Source organism: Typopeltis vanoorti, chromosome 20, assembly GCF_054136105.1.
Source record: "Typopeltis vanoorti isolate ZY-2024b chromosome 20, IOZ_Tvanoo_1.0, whole genome shotgun sequence".
NCBI lineage: Eukaryota > Metazoa > Arthropoda > Arachnida > Uropygi > Thelyphonidae > Typopeltis > Typopeltis vanoorti.
Window position 1 is genome coordinate 76,569,382 of NC_143568.1, and position 26,063 is coordinate 76,595,444.

The 26,063-nt window shown below is 35.1% G+C and overlaps 1 protein-coding gene across 6 annotated transcripts in view; it reads left to right on the forward strand.

Moving 5' to 3' along the window:
- The window catches only part of Hem (Nck associated protein 1 Hem), a 393,688-nt gene that overhangs the window by 196,962 nt on the left and 170,663 nt on the right, over nt 1–26,063 (forward strand). For all 6 annotated transcript variants that reach the window (XM_090409885.1, XM_090409889.1, XM_090409887.1 and 3 more), the window contains one exon: nt 12,263–12,399. In XM_090409885.1, the coding sequence (XP_090266011.1) occupies nt 12,263–12,399 (137 nt within the window). The remainder of the gene's footprint in view (nt 1–12,262; nt 12,400–26,063) is intronic.

The window sequence follows — 26,063 nt, forward strand, 5'->3', positions numbered from 1 at the left end:
TATCTAGGTGGTGCACCATCTTTGGGCATTTGTAGGTGGTCTAGGGATGTAAACTGGGACCTCTGACAAGTATTGTTTCCCAAATTTTAAGAAGTGTTATGCATCCATATTTGTTTAAATTCGGTTGATTTCTGGGTGCGCTGCAGATTCCAAAAGCAGTCTTTCCTTTTTAAATTTACGATGATGGAGAATGATGGTTTTCTTCCAGAAGATCCTGTGAGTTGTATCCAATACATGGTCTGCAAGGCCAGATTGATCATAGTCATGATTGGAAATGTATGATTTGTGTTCATCTAAATGGATAGGCTGATCTACCTGTCTGTCCAAAGTAAGCCAATTTGCAGGAACATGGTACTTTATATACTTCAGACACTGAGAGAGGAGGAGGAAGCTGATCTTTGGTATAACAAATAAGGGTTGCAAGTTTCCAGTGGGACTTAAAAGCTGTGTAGAGGTTGTACTTTTTTTAAACATCTGGCTAATTTTTCTGATGTGTCATGAATATAGGAGATGATGATGGCATTTCTGAGACTGAGACAAAATATTGGAATCATTAAAATAATTTTTATGGCTATTTTGCCTATTTTCATTTAGGAGTACCCCTTTTATGAAGTCACTGGCTTTTTACTTGATTTTTAGGGCATTACTGATGTTTTAAAGATATAGATATATGAAGAATATAAGGAAGGAATAATTTTGGACATACCTTTGTAAAATGTTTGTGGTTGTCATCTTCTTGAGCAGCATCCATCTAGTGTATGGTGATATTACTGAAGTATGACTGAAAGAAGGAGGCGGATTAGAGAGATGTGGGAGGATTGCGGATTGTGGTATCATTACATAATTCACTCCACCCGTAAAACCCGTAGAACCCAGGTTTTACAGGTGGAGTGAATTATTTGTGAAGAAGGTGAAAGACAGAAATTCTTTTGGGGAAAGGAGAAGGACAGGCAAAGAAAAATATATAGGCAAAATAGCCATAAAAATTAATATTTATTTAGTGGAGTAACATGGAAAATTTTCGAGAAATAATATCTGCATTAAAGTTAGTTTTTGATCCGTTCCTAGTGCTGTCAGTACTCCATTAAACCTCCAACATGATGTCCTCCCAGCACTTAAGCCTTAACACACGGATTCCATGGACACTGTTCCTCAGAAATGACACCATCTCTGTTGAATAGTGTCCATGAAATATTTGGTTTTCCTATTTCTGCTGAGCCTACAATAACCTGGACGACAACTGCCCTACATCCATTTGCAGTTCAACTGCTAACCCACTAACTTCTAACTTCTGTAATTGCTGTAATAATTTGATTGGTATTATTATTATTGTTGTTGTATAGGCACCTCCATGAAGTCTTGAAGACTCATCACGGGAGACCAAACTATCCATACAGTCTATCATTCCTCTCCTTGAACCCATTAACAAACAAAGCACTGGTAACACATTTCACTCATTCAGAACTCTCTGAGTAAAAAATCTAGTCCTCACACCCCGCTAACTATAACATTATTGGTACAAAACAAAGTTCATTTCAAACTGATTAGTTTCCTTGCTTTATTTTATTATTTATATATATATATATATATATATTTAACACACACACACACACACACACACACACACACACACACACACACACACACACACACACACACACACACACACGAGACGTTGAAGAACCTATAGTGAATTAATGCAGTTGTGTATGGGGGGGGGATTAAGAAAGAAGGATATAACTAAAATAAAATAACTAGAATCTGTTTGCATTCAGCCGTTTTTGAAATGTTCTGCTGCTAGTCTGAAAAATGCAAAATATTTGCAGAAAATAGACTTGTGGCACGACATCAATTCCAAGATGCCTATCCTCCTATTACAGCATTACTCTTATGAACCTCCTCTCTCCTTTATGTCAGCTATCCTGGACAGCAGCTTGCAGATCATGTATGTGTTACATACTAAATAGCCTGTGTTGAGAAGGGAAGAAAATCCACTCTCTTCAGCTGCCCTGCAGTATAGGTTCTTCATGGTCACTTGGTTGTAGCTTTTTTAATATATTATTCTCCTGCACAAATGAGAAGTGGTAAAACCTATAGTATGTTAGTGTATTGTGTGTTGGTCTAGTTGACAAGCTTCAGTGTTGAATGTTATTTATGACTGTTTTTAACAGTATTACAACACCAAACAAAATTATGAATTATTAAAGGATGTTTATTAATTGGTTTATATTTCACTGGATTTCAAACCAGCAAACTATAAGCTTTACTATAACATGATGCTTTGCTCTGAGGATTCTAGTTTGAAATCCAGCAAAATATAATCTTTACTCTAACTTGTTTTGCTCTGAGGATGCTGGTTTAAAATCCAGCAAAATATAAGCCAGTTAAATAAACATCCCTTTATAATTTAGTATTTTGTTTGTGCATTGGTGAACACTGGGGAAAGACAGAACCTATTGACCTTTTTTCTTGAAAAGCTGGAATAAAAGAAGCAGGTGATAACACATACTTGAATTGTAAAAGGATATTGGGCAGCTGTTGCTGCTTGTGTTTTAACAGGCTCATTGGAAAGAAGTGGAATGAGAGATTTCAGTTCAGTGAAGTAGTGTCTATGGAAGTACTTAGAAGTTACATAGAGCTGAAACAGGCTGCATGCAAACTAGTCACTGAAGTGAGTCAGTAAGCATCGTAGACTTGTAGGGAGGTTTTCACAACCCCAAACATATGAACAGTATTCTAAGGGTGTGTGGATTTGGGATGATTTGTTTTGAGCTGGATGGGTGAAAAGTAGCATCTTGAACAGAAAAGAATGGCTAGTTATTTTTTGAAGCTAAGGAATATTGACATGACATGTTTATGCCAGGAAAGTCTAAAAATAGATGGCAGTCCAGAAAGGGAGCTAGAATCCTGTCTTGTGGTTTGTATATTATTGAAGATAAATTAAGGTGAATTGAGATCCTTTTTGCAAGGAGGAAGGCAAGACAACATTTTGATTGCATTTGAGGTAATAAAGGCATCTTTGCTCCATTGAAAAATAGTATAGAGATCAGTGTTTAAGGCACTGGCTGTATCATGGAACTTGATGTTTATATACTGCAGAGGTTGTTGAATAAGTAAGAAGAATGAAGTGTCAGAACCAAGGATGATGTTATTGGTTCATGAATGAAGCTAATTTATGTTCATAATAAGGAGAAAGAAGATAGATAATAGAACAGAGTCCTGAGGGACTCTTGCATTGTTGGAGAAGATTGAAGGGGAAAAAAAAAAAGTCATCACTCACGACACACACCCGAGAGGGAGAAAGCTAGCTACCGAGTTACTGAGGGTGGAAGGTATTGTGAAGGATGGCAATATACTGAGCAGTGCCTTAATGCCAAACTCAAATTCTTTAGAGTGGTAGAATCATTATTAGTTAGCATTATATATTAAATATTAAAGTATGTATTAAATACTTTAATATTTACATACATTAATACTGATGTATTAAATCTAATAAAATAAATATTTAAAAATTTTTCATAGATTCAAATATATAAAAATACTTCTGTGAGGTGAAGAATTTTATTCAGGGAATGGTTATTAATTCATATTGAGTATAAATATACTTAAGCTGAATAAACAAATAAGTATACCCACATAAATCATGAAGCACCCCATATTACTAGCTGCAGAGTGGTCCCTGGTGCGGTTAGCTGAGTGGCTATATGCCTCACAACCATATGCCTGGGAAAGGAGTGTCCTGGGTTTGATTCCTGTCGCTGATGTGAGGAGCTTAAGGATCTTTCTCAGCCATAGCCAAGTTAGCTGGTCTTGGGCCTAGACAGTAGGATTTTTCTCCCCAGTTTATTTGAGGTTTTTCATCCCGCAAGGCAGGCAAACCGGCCTTGAGAACTCAACACCACTATGGACATAGGATACACTGAGGCATAGGGCTGACCACCTTATCCTGTGAACGGTTTAGGTCTATTGATTAATAATCCCTCAACACCGCAAGGTAAAAAAAAAAAAAAAAAAATAGGGAAAAAGGAAGATGAGGTGAGTTGTCCCAGTATGTTATTTTTTTGTAAGCAGTTTACATAATTTCTGTTAATATTTATATCATGAACATTGGTGAAGTGGATGCAAAAATGATTTCTTTGGGTGGTTTTTATTTATTTATTATTTTATTTAATTTTTTATGATTTTGGTTGGAATTTTTTTATTTGTTTATTTTTAATGATATTTGTTGAGATTAGTTTTTGGTGGTGACTTTCTTTTTAAATTGCAGTGACGCTATGATCATTTATTGTCCTTTTTTTTTTTTCCCCCTTTGGTGAATAGTTGAATAGATTGCACTAGGATATGAAGTGAGAAGAAACTCTTAGACTTATTGTCTATGCAAAGAGTATGCAAGCTGGAGTCCAATGTGCAAGAAGTAAGAGAGAATTTGACTAAGCATGTGGGACAAATGTCCGCGCGGTTAGCCTAGTGGCTATGCGCTTCGCAACCATATTCCTGGGGAAGGAGTGTCCTAGGTTCGATTCCCGTCGGTGACGTGAGGAGCTGAAGGATCTTCCTCAGCCATAGCCAAGTTAGCCAGTCTTGGGCGTGGACAGCAGGGTTTTTTCCCCAGTTTATTCTGGGGTTTTTCATCCCGCAAGCAGCCAAACTGGCCTTGAGAACTCAACACTACAGGCCATAGGATACACCAGGGCATAAGGCTGACCACCTTATCCTGTAAAATTTTTCCCCCTTTGGTGAATAGTTGAATAGATTGCACTAGGATATGAAGTGAGAAGAAACTCTTAGACTTATTGTCTATGCAAAAGAGTATGCAAGCTGGAGTCCAATGTGCAAGAAGTAAGAGAGAATTTGACTAAGCATGTGGGACAAATGTCCGCGCGGTTAGCCTAGTGGCTATGCGCTTCGCAACCATATTCCTGGGGAAGGAGTGTCCTAGGTTCGATTCCCGTCGGTGACGTGAGGAGCTGAAGGATCTTCCTCAGCCATAGCCAAGTTAGCCAGTCTTGGGCGTGGACAGCAGGGTTTTTTCCCCAGTTTATTCTGGGGTTTTTCATCCCGCAAGCAGCCAAACTGGCCTTGAGAACTCAACACTACAGGCCATAGGATACACCAGGGCATAAGGCTGACCACCTTATCCTGTAAAATCGGAATGAGGTCCGATGATCAATGGACCCTCGACACCGCAAGGTAAAAGAGGGTATAAGGAAGATGATGATGATGTGGGACAAATTTACTTTCTGAAGTAGTGCCTTATAGTGTAGTTGAAAGAATAATTCAGCATTTGTCCTTCAATGGCAAAGATTTAAGCTTGAATTCTCTCTCTAGGATATAAGGAGCTTTTACACTACTTTTTTCTTTTAAAGGTGAGTTCGAAATCAGATACGGAGAGCTAGATTGACCTCTTGGAAATATGGATTTATCATCCTGTAAAAATGACAAACTGGATAGAGAAAACAATAATTAACAAACACAATATATATGTCGGTCTCATATCCTTAGTTGGAATCATACTGGTCTCATAATTTTAGATGGAATTATAGGCAAATGTTTGGCCATAAATCCAGCACTTTGCAAACACAAACTTCCTTTACATTGGCAGCTTCCCAATACTACCACCAAAGTTCCGGTTTGAAAAGTGTTCTGAATAAACACCTTCCATGTGTGGTCTTTAGAGCAGGATTCCCAAATTCTTGAACCTGTCCATAGTACTATATACACATAGAAAGGCTTAAGTTTTGGTGCTTATTCACAAAGTTCTTCACTGCATAAACATCGCAAGAAGAGACAGTAATTAATTAATTTATCGAACTTTTCCCACCCACAAAAAAGCTATTAGTAATCCTATAGTACATTTGTACCGTGGGTGGGCTAAAAATTTTTTTTTCTCATTTTTTATCAATTTTATATATTTTTTGTAATTTTTTTATTTTTGCATAGTTCAGAAACCCTGCTCAAGAGACCAAACAGGGAACTTTTTCAAGCCACTTCAGGCCTCCAGTAAGCACAGCAGTGGTTTTATACTGGGTGATGAACTTGCTAATATTTTGCTGGTTTTTTAACTGGCATTATTTGATTACCAGATTACAATGTAGCAGACACAATTAAATTGTAGCAGACACACACACACGCGATTAGAATGTTATGGATGCAATTCAAATTGTAACCGAAAAGGAACTAATGTCCTAATAAGGTGATTCTAAACATAGTATAACAGTAAAGGTAATTTGGAGAAGCTTATGATAAATGAACTGTATAACAACAAAGTTAATTCAGAGACGTTTCTGCTAATTGTGGTCTTGTGAATGACTGTCCTCCCAGATATCGGGCATATTCTTACTGCTTGTTGAGATTACGGAAGTACTTCATAATTGATGTGGATTACAAAAATAGTCCTTAAGAGCTGTAGTGATAGCTGTGTAGCATAGTTGTTTTCTTCCATTTAATCCTGTGTGAAGGAATATCCAGAGCATGGTCTGCGAGTCCCAACTTGCCATACGGATGATCACAGATGTGATTTCTTGCATTCTTGAAGATGGATGCTAATAAATCTACCAGTCTAATCAAAGTAGGTCAAGCATATAAAACTTACTATTTTATATGCTTTATATACTCCATAATGCAGGAGAATGAATGAAAGTAGCTAGTTGAATGCATGTGGTTTTGAAAGTAACTGGTAATTAGTTTACGGAATTAACAACGCATATAAAGTATATTAATTAAAGGTAACTTTAATGAATAACTTCTATATTTCGGCAACGTCACATTGCCATCTTCAGGATCATAAAGATATGGTATGTGCACGCAGGCACTAACACAAAGCAAATGAGGAAGAAAGCAAGAAACTAATATTGTTCCTAAAGTCCTAATGGTGCCCTCTTGCGGGCTAATTTGGTAGTCTTGGCAGTTGGGCTGAAGTTCTCATAATGTAAGTCTCCCAAATTTGGGGTAGTTTCATGCACCCAAATTTGTTGAGGTTAGGAACGTTTTTTAGAGCTGCTGAAGATTCTTTGAATAATCTTTCATATTTAAACTTGCTGCGATGAATTATTTTTGTTTTCTTCCAACGAATTTTATGGTAGGTATCTAAGGCATGGTCTGCCAGCCCAGAGTGGCTGTACTGGTGAAACCGGATGTAGTCTTAGTGTTCTGAAATCCTGATATTTGTTGTTCTGCCTGTTTGGCCAAAGTAGGACAATTTGCAGCTGCAAGGGACCTGGTATACACCAGGTAGGTCTAGGGGAAGTGGTTGGTCTTTGGTAGAGCGGATAAGGGATGCCAACTTTTTATATGGTCTGTAACAGGAAGTAAGGTCATATTTTTTGAGGATATTGGTTATTTTCTCAGAGGTGCCCTGGATGTAGGGGATGGTGATAGACTTGGTGTAATCTTTATTGTGGAGGGGGGGAGGGGGGTTGTGGTTTACTGGTTTTAGTATTTTTTGGGGTTATAGCCATTGGCTAAGAAAGTGTTGAGGATGTGTTTTAGTTCAGTACTTAGGGCCTTGTCATCTGAGCAGATTAATTTTGCTCTGTTATATAGTGTTTTTATAACCCCATATTGTTGTGAGGGGGGGGTGTTGTGGGACTGCTGGTGAATGTATCTGCCAGTATGGGTGGGTTTTCTGTGAACAGAGAAAACCAAAGATCCATCAAGCTGGCGGGTGATTAAAGTGTCTAGGAAGGGGAGTTCTCCTCTTTTTCTAAGGTGAACTGGACTCTGGGGTGTTGGTTGTTTAAGTGTGTTAGGAAGGAATGGAGTGTGTCTGAGCCATGTGGCCAAATAGCAAACACATCATCCACATAATGAAGCCAAATAGTGGGTTTTTGTGGGGCAGAGTTTAAGGCTTTCTCTTCAAATGTCTCCATAAAGAAATTGGCCAAGGGCGGGGAAAGCGGTGAACCCATGGCTGTCCCCTCTATCTGTTTGTAGAACTTTCCTTGCCAAACGAAATAGCCTGAGTTCATTGTGAACTGAAACAGGGCTGAGATATCGGGAGGAAACTTGGCTTGGATGAGCTCTAGGGTTTCTTTGAGTGGGACATTAGTGAATAGGGAGGAGACGTCAAAACTGACCATTATGTCAGTGTGTTGGAGCGCGAGGTTTTCTATACTGGCTTTAAAGTGGGCTGAGTTTTTTATGTGTGATGATGTGTTGCCTGTGTAGTGTGTGAGCGTTTTGGCTAAATGTTTGGCTAATTTATATGTGGGGGAATCAATGCCATCCACTATGGGACGCAATGGCACATTTTGTTTATGTGTTTTTGGGAGTCCATATAATCGGGGGGGTCTAGAGTTATAAGGTTTTAGTTTGTTGGTGACTTCCACAGGCCAAGAAGTGACCTTCTTAAGGAGTCTGTGGAGAGTTCTAATCTGAGAGCTGGTCGGATTATATTCAATGGGGAGGTAAGTCGTACGGTCTAGTACTAAAGCAGTTAGCTTACCTTTGTAGTCTTTTTGATTGAGCACCACAGTGGCGTTTCCCTTATCCGCCTTGGTGATTACTATTTTTTTGTTGTTTTTCAATTCTTGTAGGGTTGCATATTCGTTTTTGGATAAGTTGGTTTTTGGAGGTTTGGCTTTAGTGAGAACACCGACTACATCCAGTCTAACGTTGTTGGCAATATGGTTAGGCAGGTTGTGAATCCCACGTTCTGTCTGGATCATGATTTCTTCGGCAGGTATTCTTTTTGGAGCTAGGGCGAAATTGTGACCACGTGAAAGTGCGGTGAGTGCTTCAGGCTTTAAAACTGCCGACGAGAGGTTGACTACAGTGTTGAGTGGTGGCTGTGGTGAGGAGGTAGAATTCTTTGTCAGGTTTTCGTATTTTTTCAAGTACCAACTTCGTATTTTTTTGAATTCTTTTTTTGCCGATGCGCATGAGACGTCGTAAAGTTTTGACCATAGATCACGGCCGAGTGTATCCGAAAGCTCTTCCTCTAGCGCCCGTAAGGTTTTGTTTTCGTCAGCAAGGAGAACATGCGTCGCGGTAATTTGTTCTCTTAACAGGGCAAAGCTAGTGCGATTATAAATGCGCAGAGTTTTCTCGGAAGTGATCCCTAATTGTGTTAAATTGAAGCACCGTTTTACTTCCGAGAAAGCTCTGCACATTTATAATCGCACTAGCTTCGCCCTGTTAAGAGAACAAATTACCCCGACGTGCGTTAGAAGGAATTCATTATTTTTAAGTTATTATGAACTACAAAGTCGATCAATTTTTTACCATTTCTGTTTAGAGTGTGTTCTCCATGTATTCCTATATTATTATTAATTTTCGTGTTTCCATTTCTTGCATTTAAGTCTCCTGCTAAAATTATGTAGTCATTTTTATTTATTTTATTATATATGTTTTGTAGCTGATTATAAAAATCAATATTATCTCGTTCTCTTCCTTCTTCTGGGGCATATAAGCCAATTATTGTTAAATAGCCTGTATCTATTTTTATTCTAGCTTCTATTATTCTTTCATTCCATAATTTATAATGTTTTAACTGTTTTGAAAGGGAGTTATGTATCCAAATCATGACTCCTGCTTGTGTTCTTTGGTCTCTGTCAACTCCACTGTATATCACATTAAAATTTTCAGTTCTCATAGTTCCTTTTAATTTCTTTTTTGTTTCAGTGATTACTGCTATTTTAAAATTTCTTTCATTTAGTAATTGGTCTAATTCTATTTCTTTATATGCTATTCCTCTTACATTCCAGTTTGCTATGTGTATTATATTTTGTCGTTTCCATTTTCGTTTTCCCTTTTCCATTCCACGGTTGTTTCCCATAGATTCAATCTGATTATCTTTTTCTGTCAGCTTACAAGTAGGATTATGTTCTCCATGTCAGGGAACTAGCCTGACGATGGAATAGTTCAGTGGTAGGGCTTCTACCTTAAGGCTTCTGAACTAGCCTTCTTCCGAATTTAAACCCATAGGAGGAGTAGGGTATAATGAAGGGAAAAGAGTAGATTATAGAAGAAATATAGTAAGGTTTATAGAGAGGGCATAGTTGTAAGGCCAGAAATGAAAAGACCCCATGGCCCTCGAGTACTCTAATAGCGTAAGGGTCATAAAGTAAGAAGAGTTGGCTGATAAGGCCTTATAGGAAAGATTAAAGTAAGTGGATCTTCCTCAAAGTAGAAGAAGGAGAGGATAGATCCAGCTAGGGGTCCATAGGAGTGCCGCTTCCCCTTACAATCAAGATCATTGCCCCTTATGGCCCTGTTGGTCCACGAGTCCTTATTCAGTATATTTGCACCACCCCACCATATATATATATATATATATATACACACACACACACACACACACACACACACACACACACACACACGCATGCGCATGTACACACACATGGTGGGCTCCCCTATCCGCCACCCAGGGGACGCACTCTCTAGGGGTTACACGGTCCTCTAAATAAATATGATTGTGTCAGACTTCCCAATATTTGGGAAACTTAAAAGTAATTCTTAGGCCAACAGCTAAGGCTAGCCATCAGCAACCTGTAGACCCCCCCCCCCCTTCCCATAGGACTTGAGGCACAAAATAGTCTATTTTTTCCACCTGTGACAGAAACAAAATATCAAAACAATTAAATCTGTTGTTTAATTATTTCTCTGTGCTATATTTATTCCATTAATTTTAATTATGACTATAAACCAGCACGTAAGCCTAAATAAGTGTTTACTAATCTCATACTCATTAATTTAAATAGGCACACAGAGTGGAGTATTGGAAATCAGTTGTTTGGTGTAGTAAGTAATTGCTTTTCCCAGTCTGATGGACATTAAGTATGGTGGATGCTTGAAGAATGCCTTTTACTGATGTATGGTCCTAATGATGAAGTTTGGAGACAGAATTTATAAAATTGTGAGATTGCTTCTCAGGATGTGGATCAAATACATTGGTATAGAATCATGACCTTGTGGTAATTTGGTACTGGACCTTACATTCTCCAGTTTTGTTTATTACCACGATGGGCAACCTGTTGGTGAATTTTCATTGTATTGATCATTAATGTTCTTCATGCTTCTAATGTCAGTTTTTAAAAGCATACAGTGCCTTTGTGAAATATATTTACAGCTATTTTCACAGTATGTGTTTGACAGCCCTAGTCCAGGAGTTGTAACAAATAACATCTCATTTTGCAGCACCAGTTTTGAATATGTGGTTTGAAGAGAATAACATTGGAACATTCCACTGCCAACACTGGTCCTCCTACCTGAACAGAACTTTTGAGATGTTTAATTGGAAACACAAAATTAGGACATGGTCATGATGAGCATATTAATTAATGGAACTAACTTTCAACCTGAAATTAATAGAAAGTCTTCTACAATACACTGAAGCATTTTTTACTAAAAGTGGAACAACATTATTAATTTTTGTCATTAAAGACAAGCTTTTATATCTGTATGTCTGAGGGCTTTTGGTAAGATGTGGACGTGGATGGTCTTAATTTACTCCTGTAGTAGCAGGACTGTGCTTTCCTATGGATAGATTTCATGAGCTGTGGGTGAAGCAAACTTTTTTTTCACATTCTAATGTAGTTTGGTATGATATTGTAACCTTGTATGATAATTTGGTATGATAATTGCATCTGCATTGAAAGGTGGAGTGATTGCATTAATTTTGAATTATTACTATGATACCAGCCTGTTGGTAAATTTCCATTGTGTTCATCATTAGAATTGTTTGTTATAGTGTTAAGCACTTCTGAATGCTAATTTTTGAAAACATGCAATGTTTTGTGGAATGCAATGAATATCTATATAACTTTTACACTACATATGTTGACAACCATAGTAGTCATTGTAATATGGTAATAATAAATTTATTTAAGAAAGAGAATATCCACACCAGAAATATTCACCTTCTACTGCTATTCTGTAGTTCATTGCATGCACACAAACACAACTTTGTTTGTTCTACTTAAAATTTTCTTAGTGGTAATAAGAGAAGGAATTATGCAACCTTTTTTTTTTCCCATGAATTTTATTTCTTATCTTGTTGTTACTTGTTGTTTCAGTTCTATGTGACATGGAATATTACAGTAGATTTTGAATCGCTGTATTTGCAGTTGCAATAATTATCCATTTTAAAAAGCAGTGTTCTGCATTTAGGTATTGGATTTTGAATAAATTTACATGGAATCTGAAGAATATAAACAGTTATCACTGATATGTTAGCTTTTCTTAAAATAATGAACACCCATTTTAATTAATACATAGACATTTTAGTGGCACTCTAAATAAAATGTCTTTCATTACTTAGCTACTTCCAAAACATTGTGCCCCCCAAATTGCCCAAGTTGTGAACAAAAAGAGAAGAGACAAGAAAAACAAAATAATACAGGAACCAGACAAGCCAGGAACAGAGAGTTATCGTAGGACAAGGGAAGAATTAACTACGTAAGCATTCTGTATAGAATTTTGTATTTGAAATTAACATTTCAAATGTAATTGAATTACAACTTCAGTTATTTTAGTTGTTTCTTAATACAAGACTGTTTCTCTGTACACCATGGTTTATATTAGGATTGTTAAAATCTCATCTAGAATACAAAAAAACGTTTATAAGGCTTTTCAAGCAAACATGCTTTATTCAGCCTGCAGGATAAGTTGGTATTCTTTCCCTCAAAAAATTCTCATCCTGCAAGACAAGCAATCCATCTGAAGAATAACAGTAATTAACAGTTACAGTAAACTGTAGATAGGAGTGTTACCCTATCAGAATATAAAGTACTCATTATAGTACTTTATGATGCACACACTACCAAAAGAACAAAAACAATACATACAACATATAATTTATTGTGTTGTCAACATTTTGCTAGATTTCACATCAGCAGTCTTCTTGAAAACACAAATTACATCTGTTACAAAACACATGGTGGCTCCCTGCTAGTTGCAAAAACAGTTCAAATTGTAACTGAAACATATCTAATGTCCCATTGTCGCATCTTTTAAGGGCTGGATATTAAAGATAATCAAACAAATTAATTCCACTATATATATATATATATATATAGAGAGAGAGAGAGAGAGAGAGAGAGAGAGAGAGAGATTAGTGGAATCTTTTATAGCTGATGTTGATTCTAAAAATAGTCCTGACTTGCCATACAGATGACCACAAATGAGTTCTTATGTTCTTTAAGGAAAATCTTAACAATTCTTCAAGCCTGTTCAAAGTTCAAAGTTGCAGGCATAAAAAAGATTTCTGGTGTAGAATGTGCAAGAGGATAAGACTGATACTTTGGAGAATGAATGAAAGTGGATGTGTGGTTTTAAAGTAGTATGAAGAGTATATTTCTGAAGCAAAAGTACCTGAGTTCATTTGCAAGAGATGTGACATTTGAACAAATAGCCTTGGCCTTGTGTATAAGTGTTTTAAGGATACTGCACTGTTGAGATAGGTGGTGATGTGATTGTTTAATGTAAGTACTTTGCAGTGTGGTTTAATTTTAAGTACTTTCCTATAAACAGAAAAGGATAACAAACCATTTGGTATCATCATGAAACCAGAGTGTCGAGGAATGGAAGACAGCTGTTTTTCTATAGTGCAGTGTATTTTTGGATGTTGGTTGTTTTAATGCTCTAAAATAAATTATATTTGACAAGAAATTTTATCTAAAATTGTATTTTAAAAATTGATTTTGGAAAGCTCTACAACAGTGCTAATTTGTTCCAGAATCAATGTGACTATTAGCTTTCAAAAATTAATTTTTAGAATAGAAATCAGCTAGAGTTAGGAAGGGGAGGGGGGTCCACTGCAGTTTCATATAGCTGTTTGTAATTTTTCTGTTCCATGAAAAATAATCTGAATGGAATGGAAAAGGGCAAAAGGTCTTTGTCATTCGCGCATTTATAAATAATGACGTAAAATCAAAACTAATCATGATGGCTGAATTCTTCAGGCTATGTTTTGTGAAGTTTCTAAAGTGAATAGAATTTTTAATGAAGGAGGGGAAAGCTGTCCATGTTGGAGAAAAGCGATTTTGCTGTTTGGCAAGTAGTAGGTGGAGTTATTTATGTATAATCTATAGGTTAATAAAGAGTATTCGGTTGCTGAATTTTTGGTGTGGTTTAACATTATAAGGTTTTAATTTTTTTGTAATTTCTTTAAACCAAGATGTAACTTTTTTAATAATTTATATACATCTCCCCCCCCCCCCCCCTTGAGATTTAATATGATCTTGACGTTTATCCTGGCAAGTCTTTTAGAAGATTATTTTTGATCTATTATGACAGTTTTTTAACTTCATCTGCTTTAGTTATAACAATATTTATGTTGTTGTATAAGTTTTTTTGAAGGGTTATTTCTTCTGGAGGAATGTTGCTCTTGGGAGGTTTGAATTTTATCAGAATGTTGGCTACATCTAAATGATTAGATGTAGGAAATAATTATTCCCACTGGAGAGATAATTATAGATACATGTTCAAAGCTGGGTCCTATAAATTATATTTCTAGAACAAATACTTCTCCTAGAATGATGGCAAAATTATGACCTCAACTGAGGATGAAGTTGCTGAGACAATAAATTCATAAATTTACTGCTACATGGTCTCATTATAGCTGTGATTTTTTTTTTTTTTACTGTTTCAGGGCTTTGAATTTTTTCATGTAATGTTTTTTGCATATTTAAAATTCTTTAGTTGCTTTTTCGATGTTGATGTTAATTCTGGATTTAGTATATTATAACATGGTGAAAGCCACATTGATTTTAGAACAAATCGGCATCACCTGTATAGAGCTTTCCAAAAATTTCACTACGGGGAGCGATAGCTGTTTTCCTTTCCTAAATGCACTAGTTACACTACTGCAAAATGGTTCATGATCCTTTTCTGTTTATATGAAACCTAAATACACTTGTGGGTAATTATATAATCAATCACATTATCATTCATCCCAATAGTACAGCATTCTCAAAATGCTGACAGCAGAGCCAGAGCTATTTGTTCTATTGACAAAGTTCTTGCAACAGAACTCAGTCATCTTTAAAACTCTTTTATCAAGTGACTACAATCCATATGAAATAGGCAAATTACTGTATGTCCCTCTTATCCATCCTGCAACCAATATACACAAGGTCATAGCAAAACTATTTTATCTTCTATATCAAAGGTACACAATGAAAAGATAGCTAAAGTTCTTTATAAATATATGATCATCATGCCTCTTTCAAGCTACTAGCTATCAACTTTCATCCATTCTCTGAAGGATTAGCCTAATCCTATTGCAAATCCTGGATTATGTAAAATGTTTTTATGCTTGCAACTTAGTCTACTTTGCACAGATTGGTAGATCTGTCAGATCTACCATTCGAGGGCAGCTATCAACATTTTCAAGGCAGATGTTAACATATGCCTTGAAGAACATTAGAGCTGTATTCATGATCATCAGCATGGCAAGTCAGGACTGCCAGACTATTCTCTGAGTACTCTTTCACACAGGACTGAATGCAAGACTATAACCATGCTGTATAGAAGTCACTATGGGTTTTAGAGACTGTTTTTAGAATCATCAGCTATGAAGCACTCCTTTAATCGATAAATATTTTAAAGTATTTTCATTTTTATTTAGGTCAGTAATTCCATACTTTCATCATAATTACAGAAATATGAATACCAATGACACAGTTTATTATTATTATATGGGCACCTCCATGGAGTGTGAAGACACATTGCGGGAGACCCAATTTATTCACACAATCTATCATACCTCTCCTTGAACCTTTGAACAGACAAAGCATTCGCAACTCTCCAAGCAAAACATCTAGTCCTCACATCCCTACCAACCACACCTTTATTCAACTTCCAGGGATGACCCCTTGTTCTAGTCTCTCTAGCTAAGTGCTGAAACATTTTCCCTGCATCTATCCTATAAAATCCTTTAAGCAACTTAAATGTTTCTATCATATCCCCTCTTTTTCTCTGTCATCCAATTTGTGCATTTCGTACACCTTCACTCTATCCTCACAGGAAATATGCAGCAGGCCACTCGCCTCTGAATCCTCCACTGCTTCCTCGTCTCCAAGAAACCAAGGGACCAGACTTGAACATAGTAATCCAGATGTGGGCATATCAAGGCCTTCAATACCCAAATAATCTTATGGGCAACCTTAGCAATATGTCCTCTGAACTTTAACTCTCTCTCTCTCTCTCTCTCTCTCTCTCTCTCTAGCACTACCCCTAAATCTCTAGCTTCATCTATTTCCTGGAGTACAGTGCCATCAATGTGGTACATGGCTTGTAATCTATTTATCTCAAAATGCATAACTTTACCTTTCTCCACAATAAACTGACATCTATTTTCTTTTGCCCATACTCACAGACTATTTAAATTCTCATGCAAGCTCTCCACATTGCCTTCATTAACTATTACTGTACCTAATTTTGCATCATAAACAAACAACTGAATATTTCTTTTCAGGTTATTTAATGTATTCTAAAGCAATGCATATGAAAATATTTCTTAAATACTATTCCCAAGTATGTTTACTTTAACAAGCAGTTAGTGTGAAATGAAATTTCCATCTGGTTATCTGAGAAATATTGAATGAACTATAAATCAAATGTCCAATGGGACTGCATTTTATGTTCAAATAAGAAATTAAAATAAATGATTTAAAAATAAACATTCAAAAAATTGTCTGTTTGCTTGTGCAGCTGTAAGCAGCCCATGATGATGTTCCTTTAGTTTGCTGTATTGAATATGATGCTGCTCTCTCTTTGCAGTGAACACCATGTGTTACTTGTCACATGCTGCCCTCCAAACAGGAGGGATGAACATCATTGTGCATTGCTAATCATATACTTCTTTTCTCTTAGAAATGATGAACCTCACATATTGAGTTGAAAATTAGTTTCTGTCTAGTTCATGCAGATATATTAATTAATCTTTAAAAAGTCTAAATATTTTAGAGTTAAAAAAAAAAAAGAAAAACAGAGTTTCCCAGATTAACTATTATTAAAAGAACACGTAAGACCATGGTAATAACTTTTAATTAATAAAAGTACAGATATTTCATACTAAAACTAATAGTACATCTTCAGTGTCACACAAACAGTTATAGGAATGGAATACAAGTAACAAACATTCGATGGATCACCTATTAAAATACAATTGTTGTTGATGCTAGGAAATTATAGAAAATAATAATTAATCTTTGAGATAATTGTTTTTTTATTGATTACCTAAAATGAAAGTCTCCCAGATCTTCGAGAGAGAGAGAGACAATCATTTAGATTTAAATTCGATCGGTGTAAAATAGCTTCACAACTTTCTTTAAAAAGGCGTTCATATTTGAACCTGCATCTTTGGAGGAGAATAGCTTTATCCCACTGGATATTATGAGTAGTGTTAATACTGTGTTGTGCTAGACCAGACTTCTGAGGTTTGTTGTATTCAATATAATATTGATGTTCTTTAATTATTTTTTCCACAGAATCTTTAAAAAAGATTCTGTGGAATTTTGGAAAATGGGTTAAAGATTGTTTCGTAAGAAACAATCTTTAACCCGTTCTTACGAAAGAAATTTTCACAAACTTATGCAAAAATGTAATTCTTTATATCACAAGCAAAACAAAAACTTAACCTCTGACATCACTTCTACTAATAAATGGATTGTTAATATTTCCGATTTCCCTTTATCCGATGCCGAAACCAGTGCTTTAGCAAAAGGCCTTGATTTTGCAGTTATTCCTACACGCATTCCGTATCTTGATTTTTTACATAATATAGAACACAGTCTGTCAGGACTTTCTAGTGATGACGCTAACAAACTTCGTTTTGAGTTGCGACGTCGTTATTTAAAAGCAAATTACCTCCATGCAACTTATCAAATGCTGAAATCAAAGGGCTAACTTCTTTAAGGAGAGAGAATAAAATATCTATTTCTAAGAAAAGCTATTGTAATTATGAATAAGACTGACTATGAGACAAAAGTATCCAGCCTTTTAAAAGACATCTCTACCTACCAAGTGATCATGCATAATCCTACAAATTGAACAATTAAATAAATTACTTGATGAGGTTATCAGTTGGGACCCAAATTATGTGGATAAATTATGCACCTACTTTGGAAGAACTCCCCATCTATATGGACTTCCGAAAACCCATAAAGAAGGCTATCCAGTGCGACCTATCATGAATTGTATTGATTCTCCTACCTATCGAATTGCAAAAGTCTTGTCACGTTCCTTAAGTGCTCTCACTGGACATTCCAGATCCTACATAAAAAATTCAACAGATTTTCTTGAAAAAATCAAGGATATAAAAATCAAAGAGCCTGAGTTGTTAGTCAGTTTCGACATTGTTTCTCTGTTTACCAATATTCCATTAGCCGACACAGTCAAATTATTATATGAAGATTACCCTCCATATATATTGCAAAGATTTTCGAATTTGTTATCCATTCAGGTTATTTCAGCTGGAAAAACAAGATCTACAAACAAGTTGAAGGTACTGCCATGGGTAGTCCTCTGTCTCCACCTTTGGCAAACTACTTTTTGAAACAATTCGAAGACATGTTTTCATCCATTCAATCTCAACCATCTCTTTGGTATCATTATGTCGATACCAAAGATAAACAGCCTTCACCCACCACGTATTCAATTTACCAGGGAAAAAGAAAATTCTGGTACTTTACCATTCTTGGAGACATCCTCCTTACTCGAACCTCTTCTAGTACCTTATCTACAAGCGTCTTTCAAAAGCTCGCATTTACTGGCAGATACATTCATAAAAAGTCTACTTACCACAGATCTCAAAAATTTGGCATTTTTAAATCTCTAATTAATAGAGCACATAAAGTTTGCTCTTCTCCAGTAATCTTACAACAAGAACTTTCCATCATTAAAAAGTTAATGGAATCGAATAATGACAACCCCAATCAAATTCAACAGAATTGAATCTTATGTTCCAATACTTACGGTTTCTTCAACAGTCCGCAGAGTTCCAATCCCTTACATTCCAGGAATCTCAGAACCTATAGGTAGAATTTTGAAAAATACCAATTGATTCCACATATGTTTCTATCAACAAAATTTCCTCTTTATTGCCTTCTACAAAGGATAAACTGTCATCTCTATCTTTGGCTGGCATTTACCAAATACCATGTTAATGCGATGTTTCTTATTTTGGACAAACTGGCCGTTCTGTGGAAAAAATAATTAAAGAACATCAATATTATATTGAATACAACAAACCTCAGAAGTCTGGTCTAGCACAACACAGTATTAACACTATTCATAATATCCAGTGGGATAAAGCTATTCTCCTCCATAGATGCAGGTTCAAACATGAACACCTTTTTAAAGAAAGTTGTGAAGCTATTTTACACCGATCAGAATTTAAATCTGAATGATTCTCTCTTGAAGATCTGGGCGACTTTTATTTTATGTAATCAATAAAAAAACCAATTATCTTAAAGATTAATTATTATTTTCTATCATTTCCTAGCATCGACAACAATCATATTTTAATAGGTGATCCACCGAATGTTCGTTATTTGTATTCCATTCCTATAACTGTTTGTGTGACACTGAAGATGTACTATTAGTTTTAGTATGAAATATCTATACCTTTATTAATTAAAATTTATTACCGTGGTCTTACGTGTTCTTTTAATAATTATATTATGCCATAGGTACCTCTAAAAAAAAAAAAAAAAACAGATTAACTATAATATTCTAAACTTCAGATTAAGCAAACAACATTGTTAATGGGTGATGGGACAGGAATTTATATATTTGAAATGACAATTAAGCATCGTCATCCAATTCTTGATGTATACTCTCAGGCATTGTATAGTATGCTGTGGTAGTACTACATAATTAAGTTCACATTGTTACCAACTTTATGTCAACTGTTATCATGACTGCAGCATTGTGGATCTTATATTTCATTCTTCTAACTGCATCTCTCAGATCTTGGTGTTTCTTTGGGTCTTTTTTCTGGCATCAGACACTGCTCTCCCTCTCTCTCTCTCTCTCCAATTCTGCTTAAGTGACTAAATCACCTTAGTTCACAACAATGGCTCTTCACACATTCCTGAATGAATTCCTTTTTAATCATTTTTCATGTTATTGTGATATTGATACTGTTAATTTAACATTTTTGAGAAGATCTCTCATTGTAAGTATAAATTTGTTTCAGCTGGCTTCCCTGCCATATCAGGTTTGCTTGTTGTCTTTTCTATTTTTGTATTGAATTTGCTATGTTCAAGAAAATTTGTGCCTAAATAGCTAAAACATGTTACTTGCTCTCCATTCAGGATGCAGCTAATGTTTTTTTTTTTTTTTTCTCTTATTTTATTTGTTTTGTTATTGCTGATTTTCATGCCAAATTTTAGTTAGTGAGTCCTGAAGACTTGCTGGATTTGTTTCAGAGCATAACATCTGCTTAAACTGCTGAATTGAGTATCTTGAATTTCATTATTAGTTCACTTACCTCTTATTCACTTTCGGTTTAGTATGAATAAGAGATAAGGAAATTAGGAAGCAGCCATAATGTTCACAACAAAACAGAAAGATAAATTTGATGGTAGCAATTTTCATGTGGAGTGATGTAGGCATATTTCACAATGGGAAATTGACAATGAGACTTATTGTGCCTATTTTTGTACAGAAGGTTCAAGAAGGGAGGAAGTTAAGGAAATCCCCTGAGTCATTAGAGCAGCTGCCAAAAAAAAAAGAAAAAAAAAAGAGGAAATGCTAGTTCTTTTTGAAGACCTACAAGCATATTAGAAAATGAAGCCTAGATGTATAGAAATGTTTTGTAAAAATTTGGAGAAAAAGGGAAGAATAATAATAATAATGGCAAGTACCTACTAAAATTTTACTCAGAATGCAAGACATTATTAATGCCAGTGTCCAACATAAAGATGTGTGTGAATTCATATCACCATGTTAATTTATGCATATCTTTATAAAGATGGAATATTACAAAACTAGAAGTAAATAATTGTTAGATGGGAAAGTTATGCTATAACTCCTACATTATTCTAAAAGAATGATGATCATATACATCATTCTTCTAAAAAGATGAGAGAGTTAAAATGAAAGGTTACCAGAAGTAGTAAAAACTAACAGTGAGCGAGAGTAAAACTTTTAAATCTATTGCCAAGTTATTCCCTGGCAACAGTCTGACTTCAAAGCTTCAATCCTGAACTGAGAAGATGAGTCATAATTGCAGCAAAGAATCAGGTTTTCATTAATGTGCAAGATTAATGGTATCTAATGTGTGTGTGTGTGTGTGTGTGTGTGTGTGTGGAGAGAGAAAGTGAAGTTGATGAAAGAAAAATGTTCTTATATGATTAATGGATTGCACTTAAATGGATTTGGAGTTGATGTCCAGAGATAAGAAGTGCAAAATCAGGAAACTAAAGCTAAGCTATTAGGATGTGGGTGGGCAAATATGATTATAGGCATCCTTGAAGCAAGATCAAAGAATGCTGAATAATGTTTCAGGTTTCAGATTTTAATGGGACTGTTAATACATTGTGTAAGGATAGTAGCAGACCAAAGAGAATGCTGCAGTTTATATACATTAATGCTTGAAGCATATGAAATAATGGTGAGTAGGTTTTGGCATTGGTTAGCTGAACTTGGGCTAAAATTATTTTTAGCCCAAGACATTAATGAGACTTGATTGATGGAGGAGCGTGTATTTACAGGACAGAATTTCAGCAGCCTTGTATTTATAGGACAGAGAGAGAGATAGAGAAAGAAACAGGATGGATGTTGCTTTTAATAGTAGAAATGCAATAAACAAAAGTTCATCGTGGCTTTGACTGAGGCTAACAATATACAGGTATCCCTCGATTAATGCGGTTAATTAATCCCTTGATGCTGCCGCGTATATCAAAATCGCGTTAATCAAATCTAATAATCAATGATAAAAATTATAATTCGTCCATGATCGTATATGCTGTATTAATAATTCGTTTCATATGACACTCTTTTGGGAAAGATAAAAAAATGAATGCAAAGCAAATGTTTAATAAATACTTGTACCTATATTATTCATTGCAATTTTTTTATCAAAAGAAGTTATCAAGAGTTGTTTGAACAGTTTTAGTTTTTTTCTGATCAGCATAAATTCTACGATAACAAGCAAAATGACTCCAGACCTCGGCAAACAAGCAATAAAACATAAAGAAAAAACACTGCAAATATAATGCATGATGGTACAAATTAAGTGGATATTGAATCCAACATTATTTCATAGCCGAATATAGAAACTACCAGAGTTTTGTGGCGAATATATAGAAACTAAAAGTTTTGGCAGATGCAAACATAAACAGTCTTATGAGCAACTAGTAGTAAAGGTGGAGTAAACTCCAGATCACTTTCCTTAATATTTTCCATAATGTAAAGCACATCTCCTAGAGGCATGTATGATAAATAAGCCTTTGGCTCTCTATTTCAGTAATACATAATGGTTTATTTATTTTCAGTTACAATCTAGAAATTATTGAACAAAGAATAAAAACAACAACAACTAAACCATATTATACTGGCATCGGAGGTTGCGGTATCTCTAAGATACAGTTTATTGTCAAATATCACAGACCTTTACATAACATGTATTAAACCAAACTGACAGCAAGAAAACAGTACAGAATATCACTTATAACATATGAATGCACAGCTACTCATGACTGCCAAGCTATACATTGAATTGTGTAAGAATATTTATATTAAACATTTTGCATGTATCCTTCAGATCAGATGCGAGTTCCGCTGGGTTCAAGGTGCATTAATCAAAACTCTTGTTGCGTATATCAAGGGATTGAAGCAATTAATTTCGCCATGTTAATCAAATCTTGTGTTAAGCAATGGATACCTGTATGTTGTTAGTTGCTGTTATAGACCAGGAAGTGCAGTAGGAGATGTAGATTAGTTCAGTGGACAGGACAAGTAATTATTATGTAGGCACTTGAACTATGGGACATAGATTGGAAGGAGAAAAAAACATAGGGGAGACTTGAATTTATGTAGATGGATATAGGCCTCTCCCTTAACTTTCCAGCCCTATCTGTTTAGCCAATGCCCCCTCCCCCATCTCATGTCAAACCTTTGTTGATCTCCTTCCATCTTTTGTTCTTTGGCAACCTTTCTTTCCCTTGGTATTCACTCAGTGTTTGTTTTTGTCCACTTTTCACCTGTCATTCTACTAATATGACCAGCCCATCTCTATTTACATGCTTTACAACACTTCACAATGTCTTCTACTCCAATCATCCCTCTAATGCATATTAGAGATATGAGAGTTATATTATAGAGTTGTAGAGAAATATTAGAGTATTCCAGTCCAAGTGGGCTCTGCTTGGACTGGAATACTTGAAAAAGCCTCAACAGACTAAGAGTGATAGGATGCTGCAGACAAAACCTCATCAAATGAGACTACTTCACTGAACCAGATAATTGTGAGTGTGGGATAACCCAGTCCATGGAACACCTTTCTTGTCCCCTCTTCTTCAATCGCTTGCACAAAAGAGGGCCTTACATCCTGCACAGAAAGAGCAGTTGATTGCACAAGATACTGGAGGAACATCTGACCATATTTATTGTCAAATTTAAGCTGTTCTCATTTGTAATGTATCCTAATCTGTTGTAAATAATTTTGTACCAAGTGCTTACTACTGTACCACTTTTTTGGATAATAAATAAATAAATCTCTCTCTCTAATTCTAGAATTTTGTATTCTATCCCTTTTTATTATATGGAGCATTCTTCTCTTCAATGCTCTTTGAGCTACTTACAATCTGTCTTCTTTTTTGCCGTTACCCATGTCTCACTTCCATAGGTAAATACTGGAATAATTCATATATTGTAGGGCTTTCTTTTTGGACATACAGGTAAATCTCCTAACATATCTTTATGCAGCCTTTGTTTTGTTTCCTTGTGTGATTCTTCTACTTATTTCTTTATCTTGTTTTTTCCCTTCAAACTAAATGTCCAAGGTAAATATAATCCTCCACAATTTCGATATGAATATCTATTAATTTCAGTTCAGTTTGATCTGAATTTGTCATCGGCTTGGTTTAAGTTATGTCAATCTTTAAACCTTTTTTTCCTGCTTTCTCTGTCGATGTCATTTAGCATCTGCAAAACATAAGTGATTGAGATTTTTTCCCCATTGATGCTAATTCTGTAGTTTTCTCATGGGACGGTCTTACAGAATTCTTCTAATGTAGTAGAAAACAATTTAGGCAATATAGGATTTGGTATTGGGAGAGGAGTAATGGATGCATTACTCCTCTCCCAATACCAAATTCCTTTCTCTGATGTTCTAGCTTTATACTGGCTGTTGAGTTTTGATATATAGTTTTTAATAATATGATATACTTTATTGGGATGGCTTGTTGTTTTAAACCATTTATATTATTTCTGACTGATGTACAACTGCATATTTAGTGTTCAAAATCTATGAACACTAAATATGCAGGAAGATTCACATCTATACTATTGTTTAATAGTGTAGATGTGATCTATTGTAGAGAATCTTGCTCTGATTCATTCATTTTGCAATGCATCGTTCAAAAACCTTGTAATCCTATTTATTATAATGGATGTAAAAAAAATTTGTACAATTGTGATAGCGAACTGATTATTTATTAACTATAGTCATTGATATCATCTCTGCTGCCCTTTTCATGTTAATAAGGTAATCAAGGATTTATGCCACTGCACTGCAATTTTTTCTATAGTTGAAATACATTGAACATATCGAATATGAGCTTATGAAGCTGTGAATCTCTTGATTTTATGTGTTCACTAATATGCCAATTTCTCTAGGATTTTTATTATTCTTTGCTGACTTGAGGACTTTTCATAATTCTTTAATCACGATGGGTGCTTCTGTATCAACTTCATCTAAATATAGCAGAGAATTTGTAACTGTTCCTTGACTGTGTATAGCTCCCTATAAAATTTACTACATATTTTAATTAATTATTCTCTATCATATTGTACTATTCCTTGTTTATTTTTCAATTTTGGAATCCATTTTTTTCTTCCAAGTGTCACTTGTTGGATCATTTCCAAAGATTTTTTTGTTTTCTGTTGTGTTCTGAATTGTTCTTAAATTATATTTTCTGATGTTTTTGATTTCTTTTCTAACTAATTTTCACATTTCTGCAAATTCTATATTGTCTGTGCCTCCTTTTCCTTAATTCTTTGTTGTTTTTTTTTTTTTATTAGATCAAGGTTTCTGTAAAGTAAATTTTTCTTTAGAAGTTCTATTTGTGGGAATGATTTTCTTAAACTTGAAGTAACATCTATTATTGTTGAAGCTGTTTCCTTCATTCTGTCAGATAAGCATGACATTCATACTTTTTCCCCTTCAACTTTCCTTCCATTATTTTCTCAAATATTTCTTTGATTTTCTTCATCTTCTAGTGTTTTCCTTTTCTTTTTCATTAACAATTTCTATCTCTCAATGTTTTTTTATCCTTGCTCTCACTAGCTTATTGTCGCTATCATAATTAAACTGGTTGATAACAGATACATCTTCTAGTATTTCCATGTTGTTCACCATCATATCATCAGTTTCATTTAAAACTTCTCCATTTGGTGATCTTCAGATCCATTTAAATTTAATTCACTTTTTAGAGAAAGTATTTCATTTATGGACCCTCACTATGCAAATTCAGTATGTATTTGTCCTTTTTTATTTCTTTGTCTCATATCATGCACATTAAAAGCACTTTCATTCTCTTGTTTCTTGCCTGCTTTACAGTTCAAGCTGTCCATTACAATTTTCCAGTGATATGTGCTATCTCCGAGAGTGTTGGAGAGATCCTCATAGAAATTTATTTCTTTATTTTCTTCATCTGAATGACTGGAGATGGGTGCATATATTTGTATTATACTTAATCACACTGCTTATTGATATATCAGATGTAACAAACTGAAACATTGTTTCAGTTTGTTACATTTGATAACAGTATCATGGACAAAGGATTTGTCCATAACAGAGGTAGCCATTTTGCCTCCAAATAGGCAGTGTTCATATAGTCTTGACCTGGGAGATGACGAAATGTGGAGTATTCATTTAAATAGGGCTA